The sequence below is a fragment of the Orcinus orca genome, chromosome 16, assembly GCF_937001465.1.
Source record: "Orcinus orca chromosome 16, mOrcOrc1.1, whole genome shotgun sequence".
NCBI classification, from domain to species: Eukaryota; Metazoa; Chordata; class Mammalia; order Artiodactyla; family Delphinidae; genus Orcinus; species Orcinus orca.
Genome location: NC_064574.1, coordinates 30,330,300 through 30,357,287, shown reverse-complemented (window position 1 = coordinate 30,357,287; position 26,988 = coordinate 30,330,300). Strand labels below are relative to the sequence as shown.

General features: G+C 49.3%; 3 protein-coding genes across 10 annotated transcripts in view; all 3 read right to left on the bottom strand.

Moving 5' to 3' along the window:
• Positions 1–628: 628 nt before the first annotated feature.
• On the bottom strand, positions 629–2,636 carry MRPS26 (mitochondrial ribosomal protein S26). 2 transcript variants are annotated; one of them, XM_049698785.1, is made up of 4 exons: positions 2,328–2,636; positions 2,087–2,233; positions 1,869–1,999; positions 629–1,124 (listed from the first exon to the last, which is right to left on the bottom strand). In XM_049698785.1, the coding sequence occupies exons 1-4, from the start codon at positions 2,537–2,539 to the stop codon at positions 985–987; spliced, it is 630 nt and encodes a 209-aa protein (XP_049554742.1). In that variant the 5' UTR covers positions 2,540–2,636; the 3' UTR covers positions 629–984. The 2 variants fall into 2 exon arrangements, with proteins under 2 accessions (XP_049554742.1, XP_004285365.1); XM_004285317.4 differs by having other exon boundaries at positions 629–1,130; positions 1,876–1,999; positions 2,328–2,608.
• A 145-nt stretch (positions 2,637–2,781) lies between these two features.
• LOC101276573 (progonadoliberin-2) lies at positions 2,782–9,375 on the bottom strand. The gene is made up of 2 exons (XM_033415746.2): positions 4,175–9,375; positions 2,782–4,054 (listed from the first exon to the last, which is right to left on the bottom strand). Exons 1-2 carry the CDS (start codon positions 4,323–4,325, stop codon positions 3,867–3,869), a joined length of 339 nt encoding a protein of 112 aa, XP_033271637.1. The 5' UTR covers positions 4,326–9,375; the 3' UTR covers positions 2,782–3,866.
• A 144-nt stretch (positions 9,376–9,519) lies between these two features.
• PTPRA (protein tyrosine phosphatase receptor type A) overlaps positions 9,520–26,988 on the bottom strand; it is a 185,624-nt gene continuing 168,155 nt past the window's right edge. For all 7 annotated transcript variants that reach the window (XM_049698771.1, XM_049698772.1, XM_049698773.1 and 4 more), the window contains 8 exons: positions 26,342–26,491; positions 25,082–25,175; positions 24,687–24,763; positions 24,112–24,246; positions 15,685–15,810; positions 15,454–15,605; positions 10,480–10,615; positions 9,520–9,819 (listed from right to left, as the gene is read on the bottom strand). In XM_049698771.1, the coding sequence (XP_049554728.1) occupies positions 9,745–9,819; positions 10,480–10,615; positions 15,454–15,605; positions 15,685–15,810; positions 24,112–24,246; positions 24,687–24,763; positions 25,082–25,175; positions 26,342–26,491 (945 nt within the window). In that variant the 3' untranslated portion in view covers positions 9,520–9,744. The remainder of the gene's footprint in view (positions 9,820–10,479; positions 10,616–15,453; positions 15,606–15,684; positions 15,811–24,111; positions 24,247–24,686; positions 24,764–25,081; positions 25,176–26,341; positions 26,492–26,988) is intronic.

Sequence of the window (26,988 nt, the reverse complement as noted above, 5' to 3'; positions counted from 1 at the left end):
TGCCTTCTGTGTCTTGGGCACACCAGACCCTGGCCAGTAAAACTCAGGGTCAAGCAGAAGCGTATCTTTGGCCAATGGCTACTTTGTGGCTCAGTTACTGGGTGATATCTGCTCCTTGCTGGAGCCTGAAAGCCCTAGATCAGGGGTCAACAAACTTTTTCTGTAAAAAGTCATATAGGACTTCCCTGGTGGTCCAGTGGTTAAGACTCTGCACTTCCACTGCAGGAGGCACAGGTCTGATCCCTGGTAGGGGAAGCTCTGCATGCCGCATGGTGCGCCCCCCCAAAAAAAGTCATATAATTGGGGTGGGGCAGCTAAATTAGGAGTTTAGGATTAAAATATACACATTACTATATATAAAACAGATAACCAGCAAGGACCTACTGTACAGCACAGGGAACTATATTATCTTGTAATAACTTATAACGGAAAGGAATCTAAAAAAGAATAGATGTATAACTCAATCACTCTTCCGTACACCTGAAACTAACAAAACATTGTAAATCAACTATATTTCAATTTAAAAAGGCATATAACAATATTTTAGACTTTGCAACTCATAAGGTCTTTGTTGCACCTGCTCATCTCTGCCATTGTAGTATGAGAGCAGTCAATGAATAACTGTGGCTGTGTTCCAATACACTTTATTTACAAAAAGAAGCAATAGGCCAGATTTGGCCCAAGGACTGCAATATGCCAACCACTGGACCCTGAGGATACTCAGGAGATGACCTGGCTGCCGAGGGGACTATGCTCCTCTGTGAGATGGAAACTTCTAAGGTCTGGTGCTTTGCTAAGAGTTGTACATGGGTGCAGAACAGGGCACTGTGTGTGTGGAGTTTCTGACCAAGTGGTGGGTGCTGAGGCCCAAAAGTGAAGGCTGCATTGGAATAGGTAGAGCCTCCTCCTTCATAAGAAACAACTGCTTTATTCCAGATCAGGCCCAACCCCCCTACCCCCACGGTCCCTGGGTGGACACTGTCCTTACTGGGCCCTCAGGAGCCCTTGTGCTGTGGCCTGACCACCAGCCCCTCTCTGGTGATGGCCCAATTGTAGCTCTTGGGGGAGTCCAACGCTTCTTCCACCCGCGCCTCCAGGTTCTCTCGGGTGATGAAGTTTTTTGCCTCCTCCTATTGGAAGAGAGAAGGCCAACTGAATGGAAGCCCTCAGAACATGCCTGCTAGCCTTTAGCCCACTGAGGGAGGGGCTCCAGCTCTCCTGTGGGAAAGATGTCTGCAGCCCAGGTCTTCTCTGAGCACCCCGCTGACCTTCCAGTGGAAGAATATCAGGCAGCTTTGCCACATTCAGTTCTCTTAGACAATCATCCCCTGGACATTTCGGCCAAAACCCAGACACACCAGCTGTGACAATTCACTGGGTGGAATCAGTCTCTCAATATTGCCTAGATCTCTCAATCTCTCTCAAACTGTCCTCCCTCTATTACTTTAACTCAAGCCTCATCCATTCTCGCTGGATCACTTCTAACTGATCTCCCTGCTTTTAAGTCTCACACCTGGCATCCCAGGCCAAAATGTTTAAACCCTTTGGTGACTTTCCCACTCTCACAGCAAAATATAAACTCCTTGGGGAACGTGGGGGCCAGTCTCACAGACAGTGGCTAGCCAAGTGGCTAGCCACGTGAACACTACTGCATTGTCAACTCTCACCTCCGGGTCTTCGCGCCTGACAGACACTCTCCCTGCACGCCTCCTCTTCCAAATCCTCACCTGCTAACCCCGTGTCAAGACTCAAGGCTACTCTCTTCCAACTCTGCATGTAGCCACGGCCCCACCTCCCCCACCTGGCTGCGCGCAGGACTCGCGGCACCGGCAGAGTTCGCGGCCTGCAGCCCCACCCTCTGGAGACACGGCCCACCTGCAGCTGCAGCACTTCACGCTCCTTGAGCTGCACCCAAGCCTGCGCCTCTCGGGCCTGCCGGGCCTCCTCCTCCGCCTGCCGCCGCTCCTGCTCCCGCGCCTCCTGCCGCAGCCTGGCCATCCTGGGAGGAGTGAGAGGCCGAGGTTGAGCGTGGCTGGGTGTCTCCGGGCCGGCAAGGCGTCCCCGCCCCGCCTCCCGCCCCACTCACCGCAGCTCGCGCAGCCGCTGGTTCTCCGCCTGGTTCCAGGCCATCAGCTCGCGGTGCTCAGCGGCGTCCTCCAGTGCCTTGCGCTCTGCCAAGACACCGGTCCGGGCCTCGTGCACCTTCTTGCGCACCTCGGACACGAACTCCAGCCTGGACGGAGACGCGCCCAAGGTCGGCACTCTCTTCGCCCGCCCGCCCTAACACACACGCCGGACGGCACCGCTTCCCCCTCCGTCACACACACCTGAGGGCGCGCACCGTCTGGCGGTACTGCCGGTAACGCTCCGTCAGCACGAAGAATTCCGCAGGATCCACAGCGGGTGGGGTCGCCACGCGCCCAACCTTGGACTTGGCCGGCGGGTCGTGGCGGGTCTTGCGGCAGCGCACGGGGAGCAGAAACGGGGCTGGGGGCCGGCCCATGGGCCGCGCGCCCAGGGCGCTCAGCGCGCGAAACATGGCCAGACCACCTAGCGTCCGGCGCGCCGCAGGGCATCACTGGGGCCCGGAAGTGGCCGCGGGGCACCACGGGACGCGTAGTCCGCGGGCTCCGACCCCACCCTCTGTTGCCCGCTGACATTTGCGTCCGCCCCACCCCCCGGAACCTCGCTGTGTCCCCCCTGGGGGACCGGGTTCCGACCTGCATCCCTCCAGCCCCCACCCGGGGAAGGGTCTCAATGGAGAGAGAGGGGACAAAGGATGCAACAACTTCAGGGACCTCACACCTTTACTGGAGGGCAGCGGGGCGCGGCGCTCGGGGTCGGGTCTGCGGGAGGAGGGCGCGATCATTCCCCCGGACGCTCTGGTCACCTGACCGCAGAGCTGCGGCCTTACCCGCCCCCCCCCTCCTCCCCTCCTCTTCCCTCGCCTCTCGGCTTGGCCTCGCTGCTTCGGATTGGCCGACGGCCGGTATTGTGGCTCCCATGTCCTGCGGACGCCCCCTAGCCTCCTAGAAGACCCAGCCTGTGGGTTCTCTAGCTCATTGGGCTTAACGGGCGTTGCCCACCTGATATCTAAAAACCCGAGCTCACACCGACTGATATTAGGCGATAAGGTCTTGCCTTATAGGAATTTACGCTTTCTCCTTTAGTTATCGTGCTCCCGTGGTGCACTTTAAAATACAATTTGCAAAATAATAAACCATCTCCCTACACCTGTCTTCCGCTATTGGCCTTGGGGAGCTCTGCAATCACTGAGTCATTCCCAGTGCACGTATCAATGACCACCTGGTTATCGGGGCCGTACTGTAGAGTGTGAGGTCGCACCCCTCACCTCTTTCCACTGGCTGTGGGCCTGCCCACCTTGAGCCACACTGGCTTCCCTTGGCTGTCTAGAAGCCTAGGGGACTTCACAGCCGCCACTATCCTATTTATGGAGGTTTGTAGTACCCCGTTCTACTCCACTAGTGACTTCTAATCTTTTACTTTAATCTAACATAGTATTTCATCATAAATTGTCTAGGATTGGGGCTTCCCTGGTGGTGCAGTGGTTAAGAATCCACCTGCCAGTGCAGGGGACACGGGTTTGAGCCCTGGTCCGGGAAGATCCCACATGCTGAGAAGCAGCTAAGCCCGCGAGCCACAACTACTGAGCCCATGTGCCACAACTACTGAAGCCCGTGCGCCTAGAGCCCGTGCTCCACAACGAGAAGACACCACAATGAGAAGCCTGCGCACCGCAACTAAGAGTAGCCCCCCCCCCTCGCCGCAACTAGAGAAATCCCGCACACAGCAAAAAAGACCCAAGGCAACCAAAAATAAATAACTCAGTGGTGTATCATTCCCCCTCACCCCCAGCCAGTTCTTAGCTTACTTACCAGCAGTGTCTGCACCAGGTGCTGCTTCCTGTGGAGGAGCCACCGGGCCATGGTCCTACTCTCCGAGGGCACACTGTCCTCAGGGGGAGCCAGAACATCGCTTGGGAGGTTGGGGACAATTTGGCCTGGGCTGTGAGCTGCAGTGCCCAGAACCCTTCCTTAGAAGGGAACTGAGGCTGCAGCCTGCCCTCCCCACCTCCACCCAAGGCTTGAGGTAGATGAAAGAGCCCCAGGCAGCACCTTCTTCTCACTTAGGCTGGGGAGACCCTTCAACTCACCTGGGGGCCCAGGAGTATGTTGGGGGTCATGGAGTGAGCTGGAGGCTTGCTTTCCTTCAGGGTGCCAGCTGTGGGAGCAGTGCTGAGCCTTCGAGGGCTCAGGGTGGGTGGTCAGCAGCAGCACCAGGAGGCCTAGCCCAAAGCTGGCCATGGCAGGGCTGCTCCCATGGACAGTGGACAGCACTCAGGGAGTGCTCCCATCCATACCCCCTTCCTCTTCCTCCGGGGTCCCCTTGGACAACTGGCGTTTCAGGGGCAGCTTCAGTGTCTCCTAATGTTCTTCTCTCTTCTGCTATTGCTCCCTATACCAGGACTACAGGGGTCTGGACCCTGAGGGCTCCTGGCAACTAGCCACCTCTCAGAACCCCTGGGGCACAGAGGCTCCCCGCTTTGCCAGTTGAGGGCCTTCCCCAGTACGGCAGGACTACCCTTTCTTCCCTCAGGGATCCCAGAAGTGAGAGAAGGTTGGAGAGGGGAACAGGGGAGTTGTTCAAGAGACAGGCAGCAGTGTGGGGGAATCTGGGGCACCCAGTGCTGGGGGACGTTATTGGCAGGCCCTCAGCTCCTTTTCCCTGTGGGTTGCTATTTCTCTTCCATGGCAGTTGGGGATGTGTGGTGGTTACAGGGGCAAGGGTTTCTACCCCTTGTCCCTCCCACGCTAGGGGCAGCAGGCACAGGAATAGTGTTGTTGGGGAAAGATGAGGGAAAGGGGGCTTTTCTGGGCATGGGTCAGGGGTAGAGGGACTTGGGAGGGGGAAGAGGAGCAGTGTACCCAGAATAGAGCTCCATCCCGGAGCCCCAGCCCTGGGGAGGGCAGCCTTTTCACTCACCGAGGGAGAGCTGTGGATGAAGTGGCTCCTCCAGGCAGCAGTGGAACCCAGGCAGCCAGACCCAAGATTTATTGCTCAGGTAGTTCCACCCACTGCTCTGGGCCCACAGACTCCAATGACGTCTCAAAGAGGGGACGGGTGGCAGCTCGCCACCAACTCTCTTCCCTTCGCAGTGTATGTTCAGCTGCTGGCGCTGGGGTCACCAGACAGATGCCTCCTCCTTCCACCTTCCCAGGGATCTGAAGTCACAAGCCTGGCCTGTGCCCCTGAAGTCTCATCTAGCCACTTCCCTAGCTGCATTCTCAAGCTCCTGCCCTTAGGTCTAGAAAGCCCTCACAGCCCTCTCTGACACAGCAAATTATGGCCCTAAGAGAGGCAATGCCTGGGGTCTTCCTGAGTCCCACCCAGCTCAGGGCTTTCCCTGGTAGAAAAGTGGGGGCCTAAGAGTGAGGAGTCCAGCAGCCTGTTAAGAAGTCTGGGGAGAGCTATGACCACTCTTCCTGAGGGCTTGTTTGCCCACTTGTAAAATGGGTTGGGTGGGATGTCCTTAACCACACACCTGGGCACCAGGACTGGGTCACTCCATGTGGAAGTAGGTTTGGGTGGGGCATAGCTACCCCACAGGTGGCCTCTCTCTCCCTCCAAGCAGGTCCCTGACAGGGGGCCCAGTTAAGGGGGCAGTGCAGCCTTTGTGGGCCTATCCGAAGGTGGTAGGAATAATTTTGTCCCTCAAGGTTCCAACCCCTCCTCATCCTGTACTTGGCCCAGGACCATTCATGGATTTGGGCACAGCCCCTGGAATGCCAGAAAAGGCTCCCGCCTTAGTCTGCATCAGCTCAGCTTTCCGCTGCCAGCCACCAGCCTCTGGGGGGCAGAGGCCAATTTATAGGGTTAGCCAATCTCCGCCTTTGGACAGCAATTTGAACAGCAAGTGCAAGGGCAGGGTCAGGCTGGGCATCGCAGTGTCTGGTCACTGGGAGAGCAAGTGTGTCAAATTCTGTGGCAGAGATGGGGGAGATGACATCATGGGCACCTCGACTTCAGCTGCCCAGGCAGAAGGGCATGGGTGAATTTCCAAACTGACTTACCTGAAATGAATATTTGGACTGTATGATCAGTTAAACTGTTTTGGGAAACAGGTTTTGTCCCTTTATGTACCGGTTAACCAAGTAAATTTTAGGAAAACATTTGCTTTGTGGTTTAGTGAAAACAACTGAGTTCAATAAACTAGCTTAGTTCTGGTTTGGGTTTACAGAATGTTTTATTCAAAGGCCCTGGTGTTTATTTTAAAAAAGGAATGGGGGTGCCTTTATTTTTTCTGTAATTTGATTGTGGTTTTTCCTGAAAATTCCAAACAAGAACAAGCTTCCCAGGGGAAAGCTTCCCTTTCTTTCTGGCCACATAGTTTGCCTTTTAGGAATATTTGCTTTCCCCTTCCAGATTATAAACTCTGGAATTCATCCTTGTATCCCTCTCAGCAGGACACAGAAAGCCATTTGTTCACCACTGAGCTCTAGCTCACACTCAGCCCTGAGGCCACATTATTCCAGTCTGGGGGCTGCTGTAATCAGTTGGGAAAGCAGAGGTTTTGAGTTGAATGCTCAGGTGCTGTAGGAGCACAGAGGGGCACACCCCCTGAGCAGGTGGTCTGGGTGAAGGATGGAGAGTTAGCTAGTCTCGGCAATAGGGCTGCAGTGGGTGCTCTAGGGTAAGAGACAAAATGGAGAAGAGCTAACACAGGAACTACGGGGGGGATCTGTGGGGGGGGCAGGCCTGTGGGTTTGGTGCTCAGTGGGAGTAGGGGTGGGACAGGGTGGGTGGGGGCAGAGAATGCTGGAGGCTGCACGAAAGGGCAGTGGGCTTTAGAGACTGGGCAAACTGCTGGGTGTGCGGAGCCTGAGACTGGTGCCTCTGGGCCACTCTGTGGAGTCACAGTAGGAAGTGCGGTGTGTGGACCAGGAGCTCAGGGCTGGAGGAGGGCTGAGGGTCCACACCACACAGACTGCAGGAATGCCTGACCTCTGAGGAAGGGGGCTGTGGAGGAAAAGCTACAGAGTGAGGATAAAAGTCAGGAGGCAGTCATTACACCAAGCGGGTGCCAGTGGACAGGGAGACAGTGGATCCCTCGGGCTCAGCACTGAGGATGAAAGGGTAAGGAAGGAATATGCGGGAATGGAAGAACTTAGGCATGGGGGAAGTGCTTTTTTTCTCTTCTTTTAAATGAAAGATGAGCATATTGGGCAGGTGGGGGTAGAGGATGAAGGAAAACCCAGGACAGAGACAATTTGATGAAGTGAGGTCTCTGCAAGTGTGGCAGGCCCCAGAAGTTTGGGTGTACAGTGGGCACAGTCACAGCTGACTGACTGAGGAGTGGGCACTAGATGAAGCAATCTCCTCTGCCCTTCCCACACAATTGTGCCACGTGAGCTTCAACACACTTCCCTTTGAGCCTATGTCTCTTGACACCATGTAAGCTCTGAATAATACAGGAAAAGAAAGAGGTGAAGAGGGAGTGATGAGCCATACCTATAAGCTGAGGGAGAGAAGGGAGCAAAGAGCTGGGGTAATTCCTGCTTAAAGATGTCTGTTTAGCAACCAGGGGATATGTTCGTTGCACGGCTTGCTGACCCAAGGCTTGCCCTCCTCCATCTGCCTGGACATGGTTACACAGAGGCGCCAATAGGTAGCTTGCAAAGAGACAGGGTTTCCTTCCCAAGCATGGCAGCCCTCACCCGAAATTCTTTAGATTCTGTCTTTGCTTAATTTATCCATGCTTCTTTTAAACCTACTGACTTTTTGAGTTTATCGCCCCTTACAGTTCCTTGGTTCCTACAGAAGGACCACAGTACACCTACTGACTTACACGACTTCACCCCTTGCAACCTTCCAGAAGGTGGTCTGTCGTGGCACCCGGGCTTCGTGCATACACCCTGAATATGTGGTGCAGAACTTGGCTTCTATCTTGGAGCCACTGCGTCTTTGCTTGCCTGGAATCTGAGGCCCTCTGTGATACTGCTCCGCTGATCTTTCCTCCTTTCGCTCATCTAAACTTCCAATATCCTGCAGGTACAGTTCAAGTCCTACCTCCTCCAGCAAGCACGGCAGTGGTGATCTCTGTGCATTCCTCCATGGGCCAGACGGGGGTGCCACCTCTCACTCCTGACAGCCCCGAGGTGCCCCTGGCCCCTGATCCTTAAGAAAGGCCCCGAGGGCTGCAAGGTTCTCTCAGCCCTGAACTGACAGTCATGGCAACCGGTTTCCTCTCCTGTTCCTGTGTTGGGCTGATCATGAAGAAAGGAGGCCATGAACAGACACACCCTCCCAGCTGTGCCCTCAACTAAAGACCACATTTCCCAGCACACTTTGTAGCTCAGTGTGGTCTTATGACTAGGTTTTAGCCAATGGGGTATGAGTGGAAGTGAAAAGTGCAACTTTTGCTTCATGTCTTTAAAAATGAATTTGTTTGCCCATGCTCTTTTTGCTTCTCCATGGGAAAAGACAGCGACCTCAACCATGAGGATGAGAACAACATCCTAAGGGACACTGGGACCATGAGATGGAGGATACTGGGTCTCTGGACTGGGCAGACTGTTAACATGAAAAATAAATGAACATCCACCTTATTTAAGACACTTTGTCTAACATGTTAGGCTCAAATTCGAGTTGGGATCTAAGACTCCCACCATCCTGGCCTCTGGATCTGAGGCACTTCCACATAAAAGTCCTGGAAATGAGGACAGATATGAAAGGAAATGGAAGCGGTTTAACACAATAAATGTAGATATAAACACTTGCTCTGGACAGAGCGACATGATCCAGATAGTTTTGCAGCAAAGCACCAAGGACTGGAGAGGTCAAACTGACTCAAACCCGAAAGCCAAGCCACCCCTCTCTCCTCCATGCCTCTGTACTTAGGGAAGCAGTGAGGACCCTGGCCATCTTCCCCAGGGAGCAAGGCTGGCTAGGACCACTGCACCAAAGATATGCTGGGAGTGAAAGAATAGTCCTGATAACTACCTAAGGGCTAGAGGGGCTGTGTTTGTTGGAAAGAAGGAGCTAGGGAGACTGTGCCCTCTCTGCAGCCAGCTAAGACAGAACAGTAACGGCAGGGACGGGAGTGGCCCAGGAGAACCCCAGCCCTGGTATGACTGCCCCAACCCAGACAAAGGGAGAGACGTTTCCTCAGGGAGTCAAAGCTTTTATTACCTGATAATCCCTGGTGTGGTGCCAGAGATAACACTCTGGTCCCTCTACTCGCCATGGTGGGATGTAGGCGGTACGAGAAGGTGGGCAAGGGTGGAAAGGGGAGAGATTATTTACAGAGCAGGGAGGGGAGAGTGGTCTGAACTGGGGGCACTGGGACAACCAATTTCCTCAAGAGCTCTGATAACTTTGTGCTTTTTTTCTTAGTTAATGCCTAGCTACCTGGAATGAGTTTTGTGTTTCTTCTTTAGGAAAAGATGTATAAACCAAAGAACAATAGAGCCCAATTTCCAGGCAGAGGATTTCATGATATCAATCCAAACATCACACTATTTAATTCCCCAATAAAACATTGGAAAAAGGACTATCAGTGCTAACACATTTACATATAAAATCTCCACCTAATAGGTAATAGAAGCCTATGTACCAATTTCTAAAACAGTTGTAAGATATATACACAATTTTGGGTATATTAACAAAACAGAATATTACAAAATATTAAAGGCAATTCTCCTGTCCACGGGGCCTCATCGCTTCTCACTTGAAGTTGGCGTAATCTGAGAATGCATCAATATATTCCTGCACCACCTTGTAGCAGAACTCATACTGTTCCTGCAGAGTGAAAGGTGGGGGAAAAGGCCAGGGTAGTTACGGAAGAGAAAAATGTACCTGCAGCTCCTGACAAACCCATTTTTTAAAAAATGGAAAATTCACAGGAAATGAATGTTTTTGGATTTCCACCTGAGCCCTGAGCTGCCTGCCAGAGTTCTGACAGCATTCCCCTCTGGGCTGAGTGCAGCTATCTTCTACAGATAGAAGTGACTAGACATGCAGATGGCACTCCTAGGCCTGCAGAGGTCAGACACGAGCTCAAGTCTGTCCACATACTCAGTGGTTACTGGTCATCTAGACTGTCAGGAGACCTGCTGAAAGGGAGCCTGAGGAGAGGAGAGGAGGTACTTCTGAGTCTTCCCCACCTTGGACCCATGGAGAAGTGAAGAGCCCCATGGGGCACCTGGGCACCCTCTTGTAGCCTTCACAGAGGCCACTTGCATCTCTTACTGGTGTGGGGCTAGGCTATGCCCCCACTGCTCTCCTGCCTCCCAAAGCTCATTCTGTTTGCCTGAGGCACCTTGAGGAAGGATGAGTCTGTGGTTACACAGTCTTCTGACTATCAGATGGGCCCCTCAAAAGAGCCTCCCCCCTGAGCTGGCTTTGGCAGAGGAGCTGCAGATGGTGTGGTGGCATGGATAAATACGCAGGGCAGCATACCAGTGTCTGGACCATGTGTGGCCTCTGCAGCCGCAGGCTCTTGACGGTCTGGAAGACATCCAAAATCCCCTCTGCTTTCACCCGTTCCAGGACTGTGCTTAGGGCACAGAAGGTCCCTGTCCGTCCTGCCCCCGCACTGTAACAAAGCAGATACACTTATCACACCTGCAATGACTCCCTGTGCCAAGAAGGCAAGTGACAATGACAATGAGCAGATAAAGGCCGAGGCTGGTGCTCCTGGGAAGGTCAGTCATCCAGTGGAACTGCTGGGGGTGGGCACAGGAGCTCACACAGCTCTGGGGAGGCGGGTGCACCCCTGCTGCCCTTCTTGTACGACCCATTCTGCTTGCTGAGGGGCTCACTCATTGGGCAGTGGTGAAGAACCTCACCCCCACCCCCAGCACTGAGGCTTCGCTGTCCACCTACAAACAAGCTGGGGTTGGGGTGGGGGTGGGGGGAATCCCCTGGCGGTCCAGTGGTTAGGACCCCGCACTACCAATGCCAAGGGCACGGGTTCGATCCCTGGTTGAGGAACTAAGATCCCACATGCTGCGTGGCGCAGCCAACAAACAAACAAACAAACAAAACACACAAAAAACAAAAACAGCCCTGCGGGGCCCTGGCCTGCTGCTCATTCATGTCAAGAGTTCTGGCCCCCTCTTTCCTGCCCCTCTGCACTGGTATATGGTTGCTGATGCTTTTCCATGCTGCTCATTTTCTTCCGAAATCCCAGGAATCCAGACTCTCACCTTGACACTGTCCACCTGTTCAATGTGTCATCACCAGACCCTTACTGAGTGCCTGCTGTGTGGTAGGGGCTGAGTGGGTGGCAGTACCCCCAGACAATAAGATATGCAGTATGAGCAGGAAAAAGAGAACAGCAGTTCTAGTCAGTGTGGGAAGTGCTATTGTGAACAGGGTGGTCAGGGAATGTGAGCAGAGACCCTGAGAAGGTGAGGACAAGGCCCTTGGAAATGAGCATCTCAGGAATGACACAGGAGTGTGTCTAGGTGCTGAAGCCACTGTAGCTGCATCTGAGGGAGGGAGGGAAGTGGGCGGGGTAAGGTCAGGGCCCTCAGGGAGAAGGCCAGACCCCCGGTTCACTCCCTGCCTAGCCTGAGCAAGGAGCCCTCAGACATGTTGTACCTCGTGAGCCAGTGTCTGGATTCTGAGTAAAGGAGTGATGTGGTCTGACTGAAGTTTTAGAAGGAGCTCTCACGCTGCTGTGTTGAGAACAAACTACAGGAGGAAAGGTGGGAGCAGGGAAACCAGTGAGTCCAGTATAGTTACTGAGGAGAGGGCATGGTGGCTTGGACAGAGGGCCATGGTGGGGGGAGTGATAAACACTTGATTCTGAAATTATTTTGCAGGTAGAACAAATGTACATGTGTGAGAAAAAGAATTGTTCCAGGCTTCTTATCTGAGTTAAGTGAAATACCACTTCTTGATGTGGGGAAGGCTGTGAAACAGCAGGCTTGGAAAGAAAGATAGGGAGTTCTGAAATAACCCTTTAAAACTGAAGAGGCCTAAGTGGAAATGTTGAGTAGGTAACTGGATATATAAATCTGGAGTTTAGGGGAACTGGTGATAAAGATTTGGGAGTTGGTATTAAAGCCAGGAGATTGGATGAGTTCACCTAGATGAATGACTGTCAGTTGACAGAGGTCCAAGGACTTGGCCCTTGACCACAGATGGGGAGGAATTAGCAAAGGAGACAGAGAAGGAACAGCCAATGAGGACAAAAACCCTGGAGAGAAGCTATGCTAAAAGCATTCCACAGAGAACCAAATGACCAACTGTGTCTAATGCTGATGAAAGTCAAGGATAATGAGATTAGGAAGTGATCACTGGACTCAGCAATGTGAAGGTCACAGGCGGCCCTCACAGGGCAATTGCACGGGAGTATGTGGGGGGTTAACTGAAATGGGCTCAAGAGAGGCTGGGAGGAGAGGAACTGGAGAGTTAGTATGAACAAATATTTTGAGAAATTTTACAATTAAGGAAAACAGAGAAATAGAGGATAGCTGGAGGGGAACTGGAGGCAAAAGTTTTTAAAAAATATTAAAATGGGAGAAATTATAGCACATTTTTATGAAGACAGTAGGTATCCAGAAGAAAACCTGATGATGTAGGATAGTGAAGTCAGGTCCCTGAAGAGACAAAAGAGGATGGAATTGGTATCCAAGTGGAGGGTGGGTGTGGCAGACTTTAGCTTGACTCCCAAGATCCCTGCCTCCTGGTGTTCACATACTTGTGTGATTCCCCTCCCCTTGAGTGTGGGCAGGACTTGTGATGTACTTCTAACCAACAGAATGTAGCAAGGGTGATGGAGCGTATACAATTACATGTATGTGATTATGTTACGTGGATCATAATGTCTGTCTTGTAAGGAAATACTCTCTCCTTTGTTGGTTTGGAAGAAGCAAGCACCCATGCTGGGAAGGTCCACCACGTGGCAAGGAACTTCAAAATACAAAATTTCACAAGGAACTGAATGCTACCAACAACCAAGTGAGCTCAGAAGTGGATCCTTCCCCAGGCAAGCCTCAGATGGGACCACAGCCCATCTGGTCAACACCTTGACTGCAGCCTTTTGAGACCCTGAAGCACAGGACTCAGCTAAGATGTGCTCAGATTCCTAACCACAAAGACTGCAAGATAAATGTGTGTTGTTTTGAGATGCTAAGTGTGTGGTAATATTATTACACAGCAATAGAGGACTAATGTAGCTGACTTCAGAGAGAGTTCAGACAACTCATCCACTGAACAGGAGGGATGCAGGGTCCACAGCACTAATGCAGGTAGATGGGGAGCTGTGGTGGTTAAGAGCAAGTGGAAATTCTCTGATTGCTTCTTTTTTCCTAGGCAAATAGAAAACATTGTCATTTCTTAAATATGAGGATGGGAGAGGTACTGGAGGTTTGAGGTTTGAGAGGAGGATGAAATGATCATCTAGGACAAAGGCTGGCAGGCTTTTCTATAAAGGGCCAAATAGTAAGTATCTTAGGTTTTGCTGGGAAGAGAGAAAGTCAAGTTACAACTGCACAACTGTGCTTCTTGTGTGCTGAGCAGCAGTGTGAGGTAGTAAGAGTAACACGAATGGTCTCAATACTGCTGCTGGAGCAGGACAGCAGCCGCAGATAATATATAAGCATAGCCGTGTTCCAATAAAACCTTATGTATGAACACAAATGTAAATTTCATGTAATTTTCACGTTATGAAATATTCTTCTTTTGATTAAAAAAAATTTTTTTTAATGTAAACACAAGTCTTACCTTGCAGGCCCCACAAAACCATGTGGCAGGCCAGCTCTGGCACTGGGCCCTAGTTTGCCTAGCCCTGGTCTAGAACAGTGGGAGATGCAGAAGGACTGCAGGGCAGTACTAATCGCCAACCATGAACTCATCAGAAATGTAAAATGAGGCTTGTAACATGGTGCTTTCCTTTAGCCATATTCAGCTGCATGGTGCAGGGTAGCTAGAGAATCTGGGGTTTGCCAAGAGAGGGTGACTAAGGGAGAGAGCAGCATGGGAGATTTAAAAGTGTGGGCAAGGAAGTGTTTATTTTTGTAGTTCAAGGAATCCTTTTAATTTGCCAATCCAATGGACAAAAAGCCATGTTTTACTGTTTTCATCCCCATTTCTCATATTGCTAATAAGGATTAGCATCTTTTCATGTTTACTGTACACCTGTATTAGATGATGGACTTTGCCACTTTTTCTTCTTAAAAACATTTTTTCAAATGAGTTATTTTTGTACGGGTAACTAATTAGCATAGTTCAAATTTCAAAAAGGTCAGAAACAGTGGAAAGTCTCCTTCCTACTCTACTTCTTCATCCTTTTAGTTTCTTCCTGGGAAACAACCAACGTCATCAGGTCCTTGTGTGTCCTTCTAGAGATAATTTATGCATATACCGACATGAACATATTCTTTCCCTGTCTCCCACTGCTTTTCTCACTAAGCAATAAATCTTGAGGATTACTGAATACCAGTACATAAACAGATTTCTAATTAATTATCTGAAGCTCTGTAGTATGAGATATATCAGAGCTTACTGAACCAGTCCCCTATTAACATATGCTTAGATTATTTACCATCTTTTTTTCAATTTTTTTTTGGCTGCACCGCATGGCATGCCAGATCTTAGTTCCCCAACCAGGGATTGAACCCATGCCCCCTGCAGTGGAAGCCCAGAGTCTTAACCACTGGACCGCCAAGGAAGTCCCTACCATCTTTTACTATTATAAACGGTACTTCGATTCTTGTAATTACATATTTCATTTTGACCATTTGAAGAACATATACTAGATACATTTCTACAAGTTCCTTTGCTCATTTTTCTATCTTCAAAACCAATTTGTAGGAATTTAAAATATATTCTTCCTTCCCTTTTAAAAGAGATTCCCTCCCCCAATTATAAAAGCAATACAAACTCAAGGTAAAATTTTTTCTAAAATGCAATCTCATACAATGTGCCCCAAACAAAATCCACCCCCTGCCCCATGGGTCCCCTTGCTATCTTCCTTCTGTCAGTGACACCAGCCATTACCCAGCCTCGAACTTAGGAGACTCCTCTTTTTCACAGCTATGTTTATAGTCTTGTTCATTTTTCTTCTAACTGTTTTCAAAATAGTTGCCCTTTTCTCTTTTCCTGTGTTTCTTAGGGAAACAGCCCTCATTCCCATGTTGCCCAACTGGTCTTCTCCACTGTCAGTCTCCCCTGCTGTTCCCCTTCTGCATCACCTCCCCTGTCCAATATCTTAACATTAGGGACTGCTGTTCCCTAGCACTTAAAGTATGAAGTTCTTATCATCTGGGCCTGTCCTGGTCATTAAACTTGATTGCCACGTGCTCGCCAACATCCCACTCTTGTCTGGCTTTCCTCACTGTCTGATACAGGCTCCCATCACACCCCTCTGCCTGCCTCCCATGCCTTTCTCTCTCTTCCCCCTGAGGGTTGGGGTGGGCATACCTGCAGTGCACGGTGATGGGGTGGTTCCCTGACTGCTGCTGCTGCTTCTGCACGGCTGCAATGATGCTGATCATGCCCTTTCCATCACTGGGGATGCCCACTTCAGGCCAGCCATGGAAGTGGAACTGCCGGATCTGCCGGCTCTTGTTCTCCTTTGGAGGAAGGAGGATCAGAGAGGTAGGTGCAACCCTGCTTTCCCTGTGGGAGAAGGCCACCCACCAGGCATCTTACCCTGGTGTTGGTGACGAGGAGGTCTCTGACGGTATAGCTCTCACATTCCTCCTCCTTCTTCAGCTCCACTGTGATGTCTCCATAGGACACCAGTCCATCAGAGGGCCAGTACTGGGCACACTTCTCCTGGGGGACAAATGGGAGAGGTGAGGGGCTCAGAATACCATGTGTGGTAAAAGCAGGGCTGCCCTGTGAGCAGACTGCTCCTCTCAACACAGCCACTTCTTACACCGACACACTTCTTCCCCAAGGTATCAAAAACTCAGAGGGTCCTTCTACTACTTAACATCAGTCCAGTTTAACTTCTGATCCTCAGCAGGACATCCATATTTAACAACTTAAGTCCACTAATCACTTAACCTTTTGTTATTATTTATAGTCTAATTTGCAACACTGACAGGGTCTGTGAAGAACTCTGACCATCAGCTCATAGCTGCATCTAACACTCAATGGCAGGGTGGAGTGAGAGGAGGAATCAGTGTCTTTGTTCCAATTCCTTTTTCTCTGCTCCTTTGAGGTGTTCTCACATTTGTAGTTACTTATGTATATCAGACTGCTAATCCAGAAAAACTGAACCCAATTACATTCTCACCCAGCCATGGTGCTTCACCAAAGCCCAGTCCACAGCATGCTTTCATTCCTTTCCTCTTTAACACTTTTTTTTTAAAAAAATGTGTAACTTCTTTTTTTCTGTTTGTTTTAATTAATTAATTTTATTTTTGGCTGCATTGGGTCTTTGTTGCAGTGCGTGGGTTTCTCTTGTTGTGGAGCATGGGCTCTAGGTGCGAAGGCTTCAGTAGTTGTGGCACGCAGGGCTCAGTAGTTGTGGTGCAGGGGCTTAGTTGCTCCACGGCATGTGGGATCTTCCCGGACCAGGACTTGAACCCGTGTCCCCTGCATTGGCAGGCGGATTCTTAACCACTGCGCCACCAGGGAAGTCCCTCCTCTTTAACTCTTTAATCTGCAGTGGCACCTTATAGTTGCTAGCTTTTGTGTTTTTGTCCTTATTAGTGAGCACAAGATGGTTTACTGTTGTCTCTGCTTGCACCTGGCTCAGTTCCTTCTACAGCTCCTTGCGGGCAGGGGCTGCCTCTTTTCATCTTTGTTTTCCCAGCACCTTGCACACTGCCTGCATCTGGTAGGTTCTCAATAAGTATCTGGTAAATGAATGTGTTTAATGTCTGCAGAACAAGCCAGGGTATAAATACATAAACAGAACAAAATACGGTTATGCTGTCCTTTCTTTAGATCATTTTAGGGGAGATCTTAGATACTTCACTGTTGGCAATTTAAAGACACTCAACCATATGGGACTTCCCTGGTGGTGCAGTGGTTAAGAATCTGCCTGCCAATGCAGGGGACACGGGTTCGAGCCCTGGTCTGGGAAGGTCCCACATGCCGCGGAGCAACTAAGCCTGTGCGCCACAACTACTGAGCCTGCGCTATAGAGCCCGTGAGCCACAACTACTGAAGCCCGCGCGCCTAGAGCCCACGCTCCGCAACAAGAGAAGCCACCACAACGAGAAGCCCGCACACTGCAACAAAGAGTAGCCCCTGCTTGCCACAACTAGAGAGAAAGCCCATGCGCAGAAATGAAGACCTGATGCAGCCAAAAATATAAATAAATAAATAAATAAATAAAGATACTCAACCATAAATGTACTCTATGTTCATTAGAAAAGATTTGGGGAAATTAAATACAAAAATAAAAATCACTGATAGTCTCTCAGTCCAAATAAAATCAGTATTATAAGTCCCTTTTAATGACTTTTCTTGCTTTTCATGTGTGATCATTCATTACCCCCTTTATAAATGACACTGAGCTCATTTTAAAATACGGGATTATTAAAGTGGTAGATCAAGGAAATGTCACAGACCACTGCTTTTCAATGCGTGCCCACTAGGAGCCCTGGGGATACCCTGAGGGTCAGAGCTCTGGGCCCTCTCTTCAACCAGAACAGCTTTAGAAAAATCTAATTAAGGCTCATCTTAAACAGAGACTACATTGGTTTTCAGGGCTTGGTGGGTGGAGTGAGTTTTGTTACCACAGTTCCTTCCCAACACTGCCTTTATGCAGTTTTATCAGTCAGAACTAAAGACTGGGGCTTTAAAACCATTAGAACTGCTAAGATACAAAGAGCTTTACAGCAACAGCATGTAGGAGCTGGAATCACACTATGGCAAGAAAAGGAAATATTAATGGTCCCACACTTAATAGCCTTCAGACATTTTAGATCTCCTTAGTTTAGGAAAAGAGGCATAACAGAGAAGAAAAGGGGCAGATTGCAAGGAGGACTCCCAGGGATGCAGAGTTGAACCATTAAGAGTCCCCTCTTGGCTTCCCTGGTGGTGCGGTAGTTAAGAATCCGCCTGCCAATGCAGTGGACACGGGTTCAATCCCTGTTCCGGGAAGATCCCACATGCCGCAGAGCAACTAAGCCCATGCGCCACAACTACTGAGCCTGCGTGCCACAACTACCGAAGCCCGTGCGTCTAGAGCCTGTGCTCCGCAACAAGAGAAGCCACTGCAATGAGAAGCCCGCGCACCGCAACGAAGAGTAGCCCTCGCTCACCACAACTAGAGAAAGCCAGCGCACAGCACAGAAGACCCAACGCAGCCAAAAATAAAAAGTAAATAGAATAAAGATAAATTAAAAAAAAAAAAAAGAGTCCCCTCTTTAGGGAATTCCCCAGTGGTCCAGTGGCTGGGACTCTGCACTCCTACTGCAGGGGGCATGGGTTTGATTCCTGGTCGGGAACTGAGATCCCGCAAGCCACGCGGTTTGGCAAAAAAAAAAAAAAAATCCCCTCTTCAAACTCTGGACAAGGAGTTGGTCAACAGTGAAAGCATGTCTGCTCTGGCTGCCTAACCAGCCAAAATGATTACCTGTGGTAGGACCAAGAAGTTAGATCAGTGCTGTTGTAGGGTACATTTCAAGGTGACACAGCTATTGTAGGGAAGCAGGTATGGTGTGCTGAGAGAAAGCAAGCCAGGTAAACTTATGGGGATAGGATTTAAGGGACTACATGAAATAAAGAGAAGCCACATAAGATGATTGCAGAAGTTGGACCGACGGCAGGAAATTACCCTACTCAGCCAGGTGAAGGCTTATTTAATTTAGCCCTCTGTGTGGGCCCAACAACACAAACAGAAAAATCAGGTTGGGCTTAAATGGGACTTGACTCCTGAGGTGCCTCTCATGGCTGTGGGGAGGGATATGGCAAAAAGAGCTGTAACAGAATCCAGAGCAGGGGCCAGCAGTGGCTGTACCCACTGTCGCCCAGGGCTAAAAATGCCTTGGTATCCTGCTGAGGATGGAGACGTGAGAGCACAGAGCTGGAGACTAGGCCTGTGGGGAATGCAAGGCTGTGACAAATGTGGGACCCAACCCTCAGGGAGTAGAGGCTGTGGCTCATCTCAGAATCTATGCTCCACTCTGTATGTGGAGGGCAGATGGGGATGAGGGAAAATGGAAACTAGGAGACTTAAAATAAGCAATAGAAACAGGAGAGGAAGAAGGACCCAATTCAAGTCTTGGGACTGGATATTAACAGGAAAAGGTTTCTAAATTTTGTTGTTTTTTTCTTTTTTTTTTCGGTACGCAGGCCTCTCACTGTTGTGGCCTCTCCCGTTGCGGAGCACAGGCTCCGGATGCGCAGGCTCAGCAGCCATGGCTCACGGGCGCAGCCGCTCCGCGGCATGTGGGATCTTCCCAGACCGTGCCCCCTGCATCGGCAGGCGGACTCTCAACCACCGCGCCACCAGGGAAGCCCTAAATTTTGAATGCATGGGTAGATTTTCCCTCAAGATGAGGAAGCCCAAAGAGGATTTTAAGACAAGGAGTGATATAATTAGATTTATATTTTCAAAAGGATCACTGGCCTCCATGTAGAGAAGTGGCTAAAAGGGGATGGGAATGGAAGCAGGCAGACTGGCTGCCAGACTACTTCAGTGATGCAGGTGAGAGATGATGGTTTGCATGCGGGTGACAGGAGTTACACTGAAGAGAAGTGGATATGCTCAGCATACATCAGGACTCACTGACAGACTGGCTGTGGAGAGTGAGAAAAGGAGAGGAATAAAGGTAACTCCTAGACTTCTGATACGAGCATCTGGGTGGAAGGTGGTACAATTTACTGAGATGGGTAGGGTGGGATGAACCAGTATGAGGGAAAGGAGGAAACCAAATTTTATTTGGGCCATATGAAGTTTGAGATTCTTAACAGACATCCATGAGAAGATATCAAGTAGCTATGTGGATACACCGGTCCACAACTGGGAAGGTGGGGGGTAACTGGGCTAGAGACATAGATGTGAGAGTCCCTGACATATAGTATTTAAAGCCACAGAGTTGGATGAGATCCTCAAGGAATAGTGTATCAAAAGAGAACAAAAGTGGGTTAAGACCTGAGTGTTGGACACTCCAATGATTAGAGGTCATGCAGAGGAGGAGGAGGTCACAAAAGAAATAACAAAGGAGTTGCCAGGCCAGTGAGCGGGGAGGGGGTGACATCATGGAAGTCAAGGGAAGAAAATGTCTTGGGGAGGAAGAAGTGTGTGTTGATGGTTTCACACGCTGCTACAAAGGTACAAGAAAGACAAGAAAAGAGAAATAACTTTTGCATTGGGCAGACGGCGGTCACCGGTGATCTTGACTGAAGCAGTCCAAGGAGTCAAGGCTAGAAGGAACAGGATGAGAGAATGTGAGGGGAGAAAGCCAACGCTTTTTAAAGGAGTTTTGCTAGGAAGGGGTAGAGAGAAATGGGATGGCACATGGAAGGAAATGTGGGGTTAGGAGATCTTTGTTTTTTAAAGATAGGAAAGTAACAATAGGCTGATAAGAGTATAGAGGAGAGAGGGGAACTATTTACGGATGGAGGTGAGAGAAGATAATGAGAGCAGCAACATTCTTGAGAAGACAGGAGAGGAAGGGATCAGGGCACAGTGGATAGTTGGACTGAGAAATGTAGGAACACTTTTCTACTGCAACCAGAGAGAAGACAAGAGAATGGACGAATGGATACAGATTCATCCAGCCCCAGGCTGGCTGCTTGGGGGTAAGAAGATGAGAGCATTCTTGTCTGCTTTCTTGGAGAAGAATGAGATCAAAAGATAAGGTGTGAGTGTGATGGGATAGGCAAGAGGGAATGTTGAAGGTCTGAGGAAAGAGAAGGAAGGGAAGTAGGATTGGTAGGTGACACTAATTACCCATATTAGATTTGTGGTCACGAATTCAATGTGAGACCACGCAGCACCATTTTGCGTTTTCTCCCAGTAATGTTTGATACCAGATGCAGGCATATAATTGAGTTTAATAGGGTAGAGACCTTGCCATGAAAGTAAGAGACCATGAGGGAATAGTGCATGTTAAGAAGGGAGGGATTATAATCATGTCAAGTCACAAAAACTCTTAACAGAGTAAGAAGGAAGGTGGGGACATTACTGGGGTGATTGAGATTGAAAAATGGAGAAGCCAATGGCTCTAAGGACCTGATGAGGACAAAGAATTACTGGAGTAAGAAAAGAGAAGTAGTGAGGTGAAAGGACAGGAGATGGTAAACAGGGCGGGATGCCTAATGTTGATATTCCAAAGGCAGTGCAGATATGGGGGGATGACAAGATTGTGGTTTGACCATGGAACTGGATGGCTAAGGAGGCTGAGAAGCTGAAAGACAAGAGTAGATGGATCACCCACATACATACTTTTGCTTCCAAGAATAGAAACAAATAGGAATCAAAAAAGGGGCAGCAAGCCAGGTGTTGGAGTCATCTGTGGGTGATCGGAGATGAGGAGTTGGTGTTCAAGTCTAGTAGAAGAATGCTTGGGAACTGGGGTTTAATCTAATATTTGTATTTTCAGGTTATGGACTCTAGATATTGGTATCCCTAAAGAAGCTGAAACAGAGAAGCTTTTCAGTCTTTTCTCTTGCTGTCTTTGTTTACCCCTCTTTCCCCTAGATAGCACTAAGTTTCTTGCTATGGTCTGGGGCTGAAAACAGTGATGGTGATACAGAGCTTTGTGGGCAAGGGTCTAACAAGGGTCTATCATGTTTTATTGTCTCTCTGGAGAAGTAGAATGTGGCCTTGGGTTGAGGTGACACCATGCAGAAACTGCTAGAGCTGCTCTGCCCACTCTGATGATGATGGTGGATGCATCAAGCTGCAGCTGATAAGAGGAACTCAGGCCTTACCAAGCCTCTTGGTGCACCCCCCGGTTTAAATGGTGCAGAAAAATAAAACAGGGAGAAGAGAATTTTAGGTTTTAATTCCTTTGGAATTTTAATGTATACAGAATTTACATTTTTGGATCAGACTTTTTCTTGGAATTTAAATTGGGGGTAGGGAGTGGTGTCAGAATGTATAAATGGAGACACCCTTCATTGTCTCACTTAGGCTTACTGTGTTAATATCTCTGGGAGCTACACTTGATAAGATGAATGGGAGGTGGAACAGAAAGTAAAATTTTATCTTAGAGGCCGGTGAGGCTGGTAAAGAATGTTACTATAACCTGTTCTGTTCCACTTCAGAAGCTTCTGTTTCACTGGTCCTAACACAGAAGCATAGGCACAGTGTTAGTAGGTAGAGGGGAATGGGCCTCATCCAACTGACTGCAGGCCTGGCCAACAGGCAGGAAAACTTGTGTGTGCGTGTCCTCTCTCTCCCCACCTCTACCGGTGAGAAATGCTTCCTGCCCTTCTGCCCTGTACTCTCACTAGGTCTACTTCAAGGATGGAAAAGCCTGACAATCTGACTAGACAGAGTCTGAGGTATTCACTGGGCTGCTTTTTATTACAGGGCAGTGGACTGAGAATGTGCTCGCCATTCCAGCTTTTTCTGCCTGCTCTTTGGACCTGTCCACCATAGATCCAGAGGGTGGAAGTGTGGAGGGAACCTCATGTAGGTCCCTGGTCTATATGTACGTTCCATCACAGCTTATCAGAGAGGGTCAGGAGACATGCACCTAATTCCTGATAACAAAGTAGCTCATCCCCCAACTGCGGGTGACAAAGTGACAACTTTGTCACTCAGGTGTACGCTTCCTCCAAATATCTCACCTCATCAGTACTGTTATTAATGATAGGTGAAGACCTATAATGTATGTCTGTTGATTAGATACATGATACAAATCCGAGAAGAACAACTAATGAGTTAAACGATTAAATCTGAAAAAAATCTTGACATAACAGTACATCAGGGTGAGCAAATATCAAGGCTGTATCAAGGTTAAAATAAACAAACTGCCCAAGTACAGAATGGGAAAGATGTGGCTTGGAAAAACCAATGTAAAAAATGTATTTAATTCTTCCTCTCCCCCCTTCCCCCAGTCCAGTCCACCCCACCTCTGCACCATCTCTTGGGGCAGATCCCTTCTCACCACCCCTGCTGAGTCCAGGCCACCAGCATTACTGCTGCAGTTTCCTCTCTGCTTCTGGCTTGCCTGCTCATTTCTAATATGTCCTCCTCACCATAGCCAGATGGATTTTAAAAAAACTACAAGTCTGATATTGTCAAGAGTTCTTCAACTGCTTTACAAAATTCAAACTCTTCACTATGGCTTAGAAGGACCTTTTCCCCTGGGCCCTTGCTAGCCTCTCCTGCTCTTTCTCTCGATTCTGACCCCTGTTAAGCTGCGCACCAGGCATCATGAAGCACCCATTTACTACACTGTGCACCACAGCAGAAAGAGTCTGAAGATAATAAGCACTATCTGAACACAGACTGAGCCACAAGTAATACTGAGAGGGGTGGGGTGGGAGGTGGGCAGAGAAAGAGTGACCGCTGAGATTTAAAACGCTCAGTAGAGGCTGCAAGGTTCTGATCCAGAAATAGTGTTAAGAGATTTCCTACACTGAATGGGAGCTGGCCTAGGGGGCCTCTAAGGTCCCTTTATATTCTGAGTACGCTGACAATTCTCAAGGGCTTTTTTCTTTAGAAGATTTCCTTGTTATTGAATGTTAACAAAAGTTATTTCTCAAATTCTATTGTTTTCTTTTGTTTAGTCAGCAAAGAAGTGACCCATCTTCCCACCAGTCTTCTAGTTAATTTCGCTGGCTTGGAAGGCACTCTCTCCTTAGAGACACTCACACAAGCTCCATGTCGGAGCCTCAGTCGGGCTCTGTATCCCTCCTCTCACTAGCTCTGCCCTGCCCGTGGAGGTGGGGTGCAGAGGGTGTGCACAAAGCTAGGCTTGGGGAGACCGTATTCAGGAGAGAAATGAGAGGGTGTGAACTGTCTGGGAACCGAATGGAGGCTCTGACCAGTCCTGAGAGAAGCTGACTATTCAGATACCAAGCAGCTGGGCAATGGCTCTTTGATTAGTTTAAGTCAAAGAAAAAGTCCAAATACCCTCTTAGCACCACCCCCCCACCCCCGCTTTTCTTCATGTGTCTCTTGTCTCCTACAGCCCAGGACCTTTTTGAGCTCACCTGGCCTCTCTCCTCCAGTTCTGTTAACATCACGATAGAGCAGGATTTCCACTCCCAGATCATTCGCCAGAAGTCCTCAATTGTGTGGAGAAGAGGGCCCTGGCTGGCGATGTAGGAGTCCTTCTGCCGGTAGCCCTATACAATCCAGGTCAATGGCAGGAGTGAAATGGTTTGATCAGGGAGGGGCTAGTGGAGAAGACAGGCCACTGGGATGGGACAGGGGCTGCCTGGAGACAAACACATCCCAGGCAGAGCTCCCCTCTGGCCAAGGACCAAACCCTGGCTGGCATGCTGGTCTCTTTGTAAGAAGATGAGGGAAGTGGGGGCTGGGGCTAGGATGGAGACAGCAGGAATGGGAAGGAGCAGAGGTTAGTGTTTTTAGCCTTTGGTCTGTGCTGTGAACTTTTCCTTCCAAACTGGGGCCCTGACAGACCTAGTGTACAGGAAGGGTATCAGTTCTGTATTTGATGACTGACTCAAAGACCACCCTTCCAAGCATTGGGAGGGGAGCACTGCAAGGCCCAGCTGAATCTCCATGGAGTGTTGGGAGCTCTGGGGACACAGCCACCACTTACATCAATGAAGGATGCGTTCACGTAGTCTGTGTTCTCCTCACCCCTCTTAACTGGAATGATCACTCTGTTGAATTCATCTGCAAGAAGGACAGCAGCCTGTGGCTCTCCAGCATCACCTGTCGTCTTCTCCCTCTCTTTCCATCTATCCCCCCCAACCTCAGCTCTGAGAAGATATAATTCCAGCTGGGCAACAACATGCCTGTTCCTAGCCCAGGAGGCAGAAAACCTTTGGGCTTCATGCTCTTTCCAGAAGCCACTGAAGAACTGGGAACAATAAGAGACAATGCCATAATTCTTGTCTCCAAGCTGATCATTAACTAGTACCCAAGAAGTTCAAAGGGTGAAGGGAAAGGGGGATGGGGCATTAAGGCTTTGGGTGGGGAGAGGGCTCTTACATGGAATGATCTGTAAAACCCGGTTCTTCTTCATGTTGGCTGGAAGGTTTCCAGTCCGCATCTTGTCATTCTGGATTTTGATTGATGTTAATTTCTGAATTGGGAAGGGGAGGGGAAGCATTACTGATCTCAGTAACTGGACTTGACAAGATTATGTCTGTCACTGGACCTGCATCCAGGGCACACTGGCATACTGCTCTTTTCAGCAGAGCCCTGACCTCCAACATTTTCACATGTTCTTATCAGAACACTGTTTTTCTGTCTTTAATAAGCCAAGAGTGTTTGGGAAACACTGTTTTCCCGGTTCCTGTGATTCCCTTAGACTGAAATTTTATGATCCTGGAACAAGTAATCTACTCTTATAGGAGACAATGTGCCCTTTCTCCCTCTCTCCCTGCTGTTCTACTCCCAGAGGCTGTCTTAGATTCTTTAGAAAACCTTATTCAAATATATATCCTCCCTTCTCCTTATTCCAAGGTTCCTTCTTGATTTTTGCTACTCAAAGTGTAGCCCATAAACCAGCATCAGCCTCGTCTTGTTATATATGCAGAATCTCAGGCCCCAACTCAGACCAGCTGAAACAGAACCTGCATCATAATAGGATCCCGAGGTAATTCATGTGTACATTATAGCTTCAGGAGTGCTTTAAGGCAGTTGGTCTTCCCCATCCCAATCCAGAATCTATCTCTTGCTTCTGGGAGCACTTTTATTGATGAGAGTGTGACATGTCCCTTAGGTGAGTTGAGAACCACTGTCTAATGGCATACAGCAGGGGTCAGCAATCTACGGTCCATGAGCCAATCTGGTCTGCTGATTGCAAATGAGGTTTTATGGAAACACTGCCATGCTCATTTGCTTATGGGGTGTTTATGGCTGCTTTTGTGCTATAACAGCAGTGCTAAGTAGTTGCAAATAGAGACCGTATGGCATGCAAAGCCAAAAATATTTACTTTGCAGAGAATGTTTGCTCTTGCTGTACATTATAATTACCTGGGAGGGGGAGCTGGGGGACTTAAAAAAAATACCATTGCCTGTTTTTGTTTTTTTTCCCCCCTAAACACAACCCAAGTGACTCTAACATGCAGGATGGGTTGAGAATGACTAGGGTATGAGTAAAGGGCCAGAGACCCACCTCCTTAACCACCCACATGCTTTGCAAGGGGATTAACCATTTGTTGGTAAATCCACAAGGAGTCAAGCATCCTGTATTCTGTAGGTCACATAGATCCTTCATCCTGAAAGAGCTCAGCTCCAACTTACCTTAAACTCCTCCTCTAATCCATTGTTGCTGGACCCTGGGATTTTGTTGTAAATTTTCTGCAGATGTGTTTCTAGAGAGGTGACTTCCAGTTCTGTATCTCCATAGAGATAATGCTCCAGAAGGGCTTGGTATATGAAGACGTACTGCATCTGAAATGCAGATGATGCCCGAGTTCCCAGTTATACACATGGTCCTGGTGGTGCCAGAGCACTCCCTCCCACTCCCATTTCACTTCAGTCCACTTCTTCAATCCTAGCAGAGATAAAATGATTCACTCTTGTCCCAATTCAGGGAGGCAGGACTCAAAAGGCATGAGTCCCTCTGGGGGTGCTTAAACTTGGGAGGGAGGGTCCTACTCTGGTACCCTCCTGGAGAGAAGGACAATTCCAACTCCTGCTCATTCAGAGAGCACAGACTAGATAGACTGAGGGGTTGTCAAATTCTGGTGACACACAAAACCTGTGCCAGCCCCCCTCCCCTCCCAGTGCTGTGCCCTTTGAACTCCATGCCCTAACCACAGAGCTGATCTCACTGCTGCTCCTGGACCTGGCTAAGCTGCATCACAACTCTGTGGCAATGGCTCCCTTGGCTGCCCACATACCTACTTCCCTCAGGACCTGTTCCATATCCTTACAGTCTAGTGCAA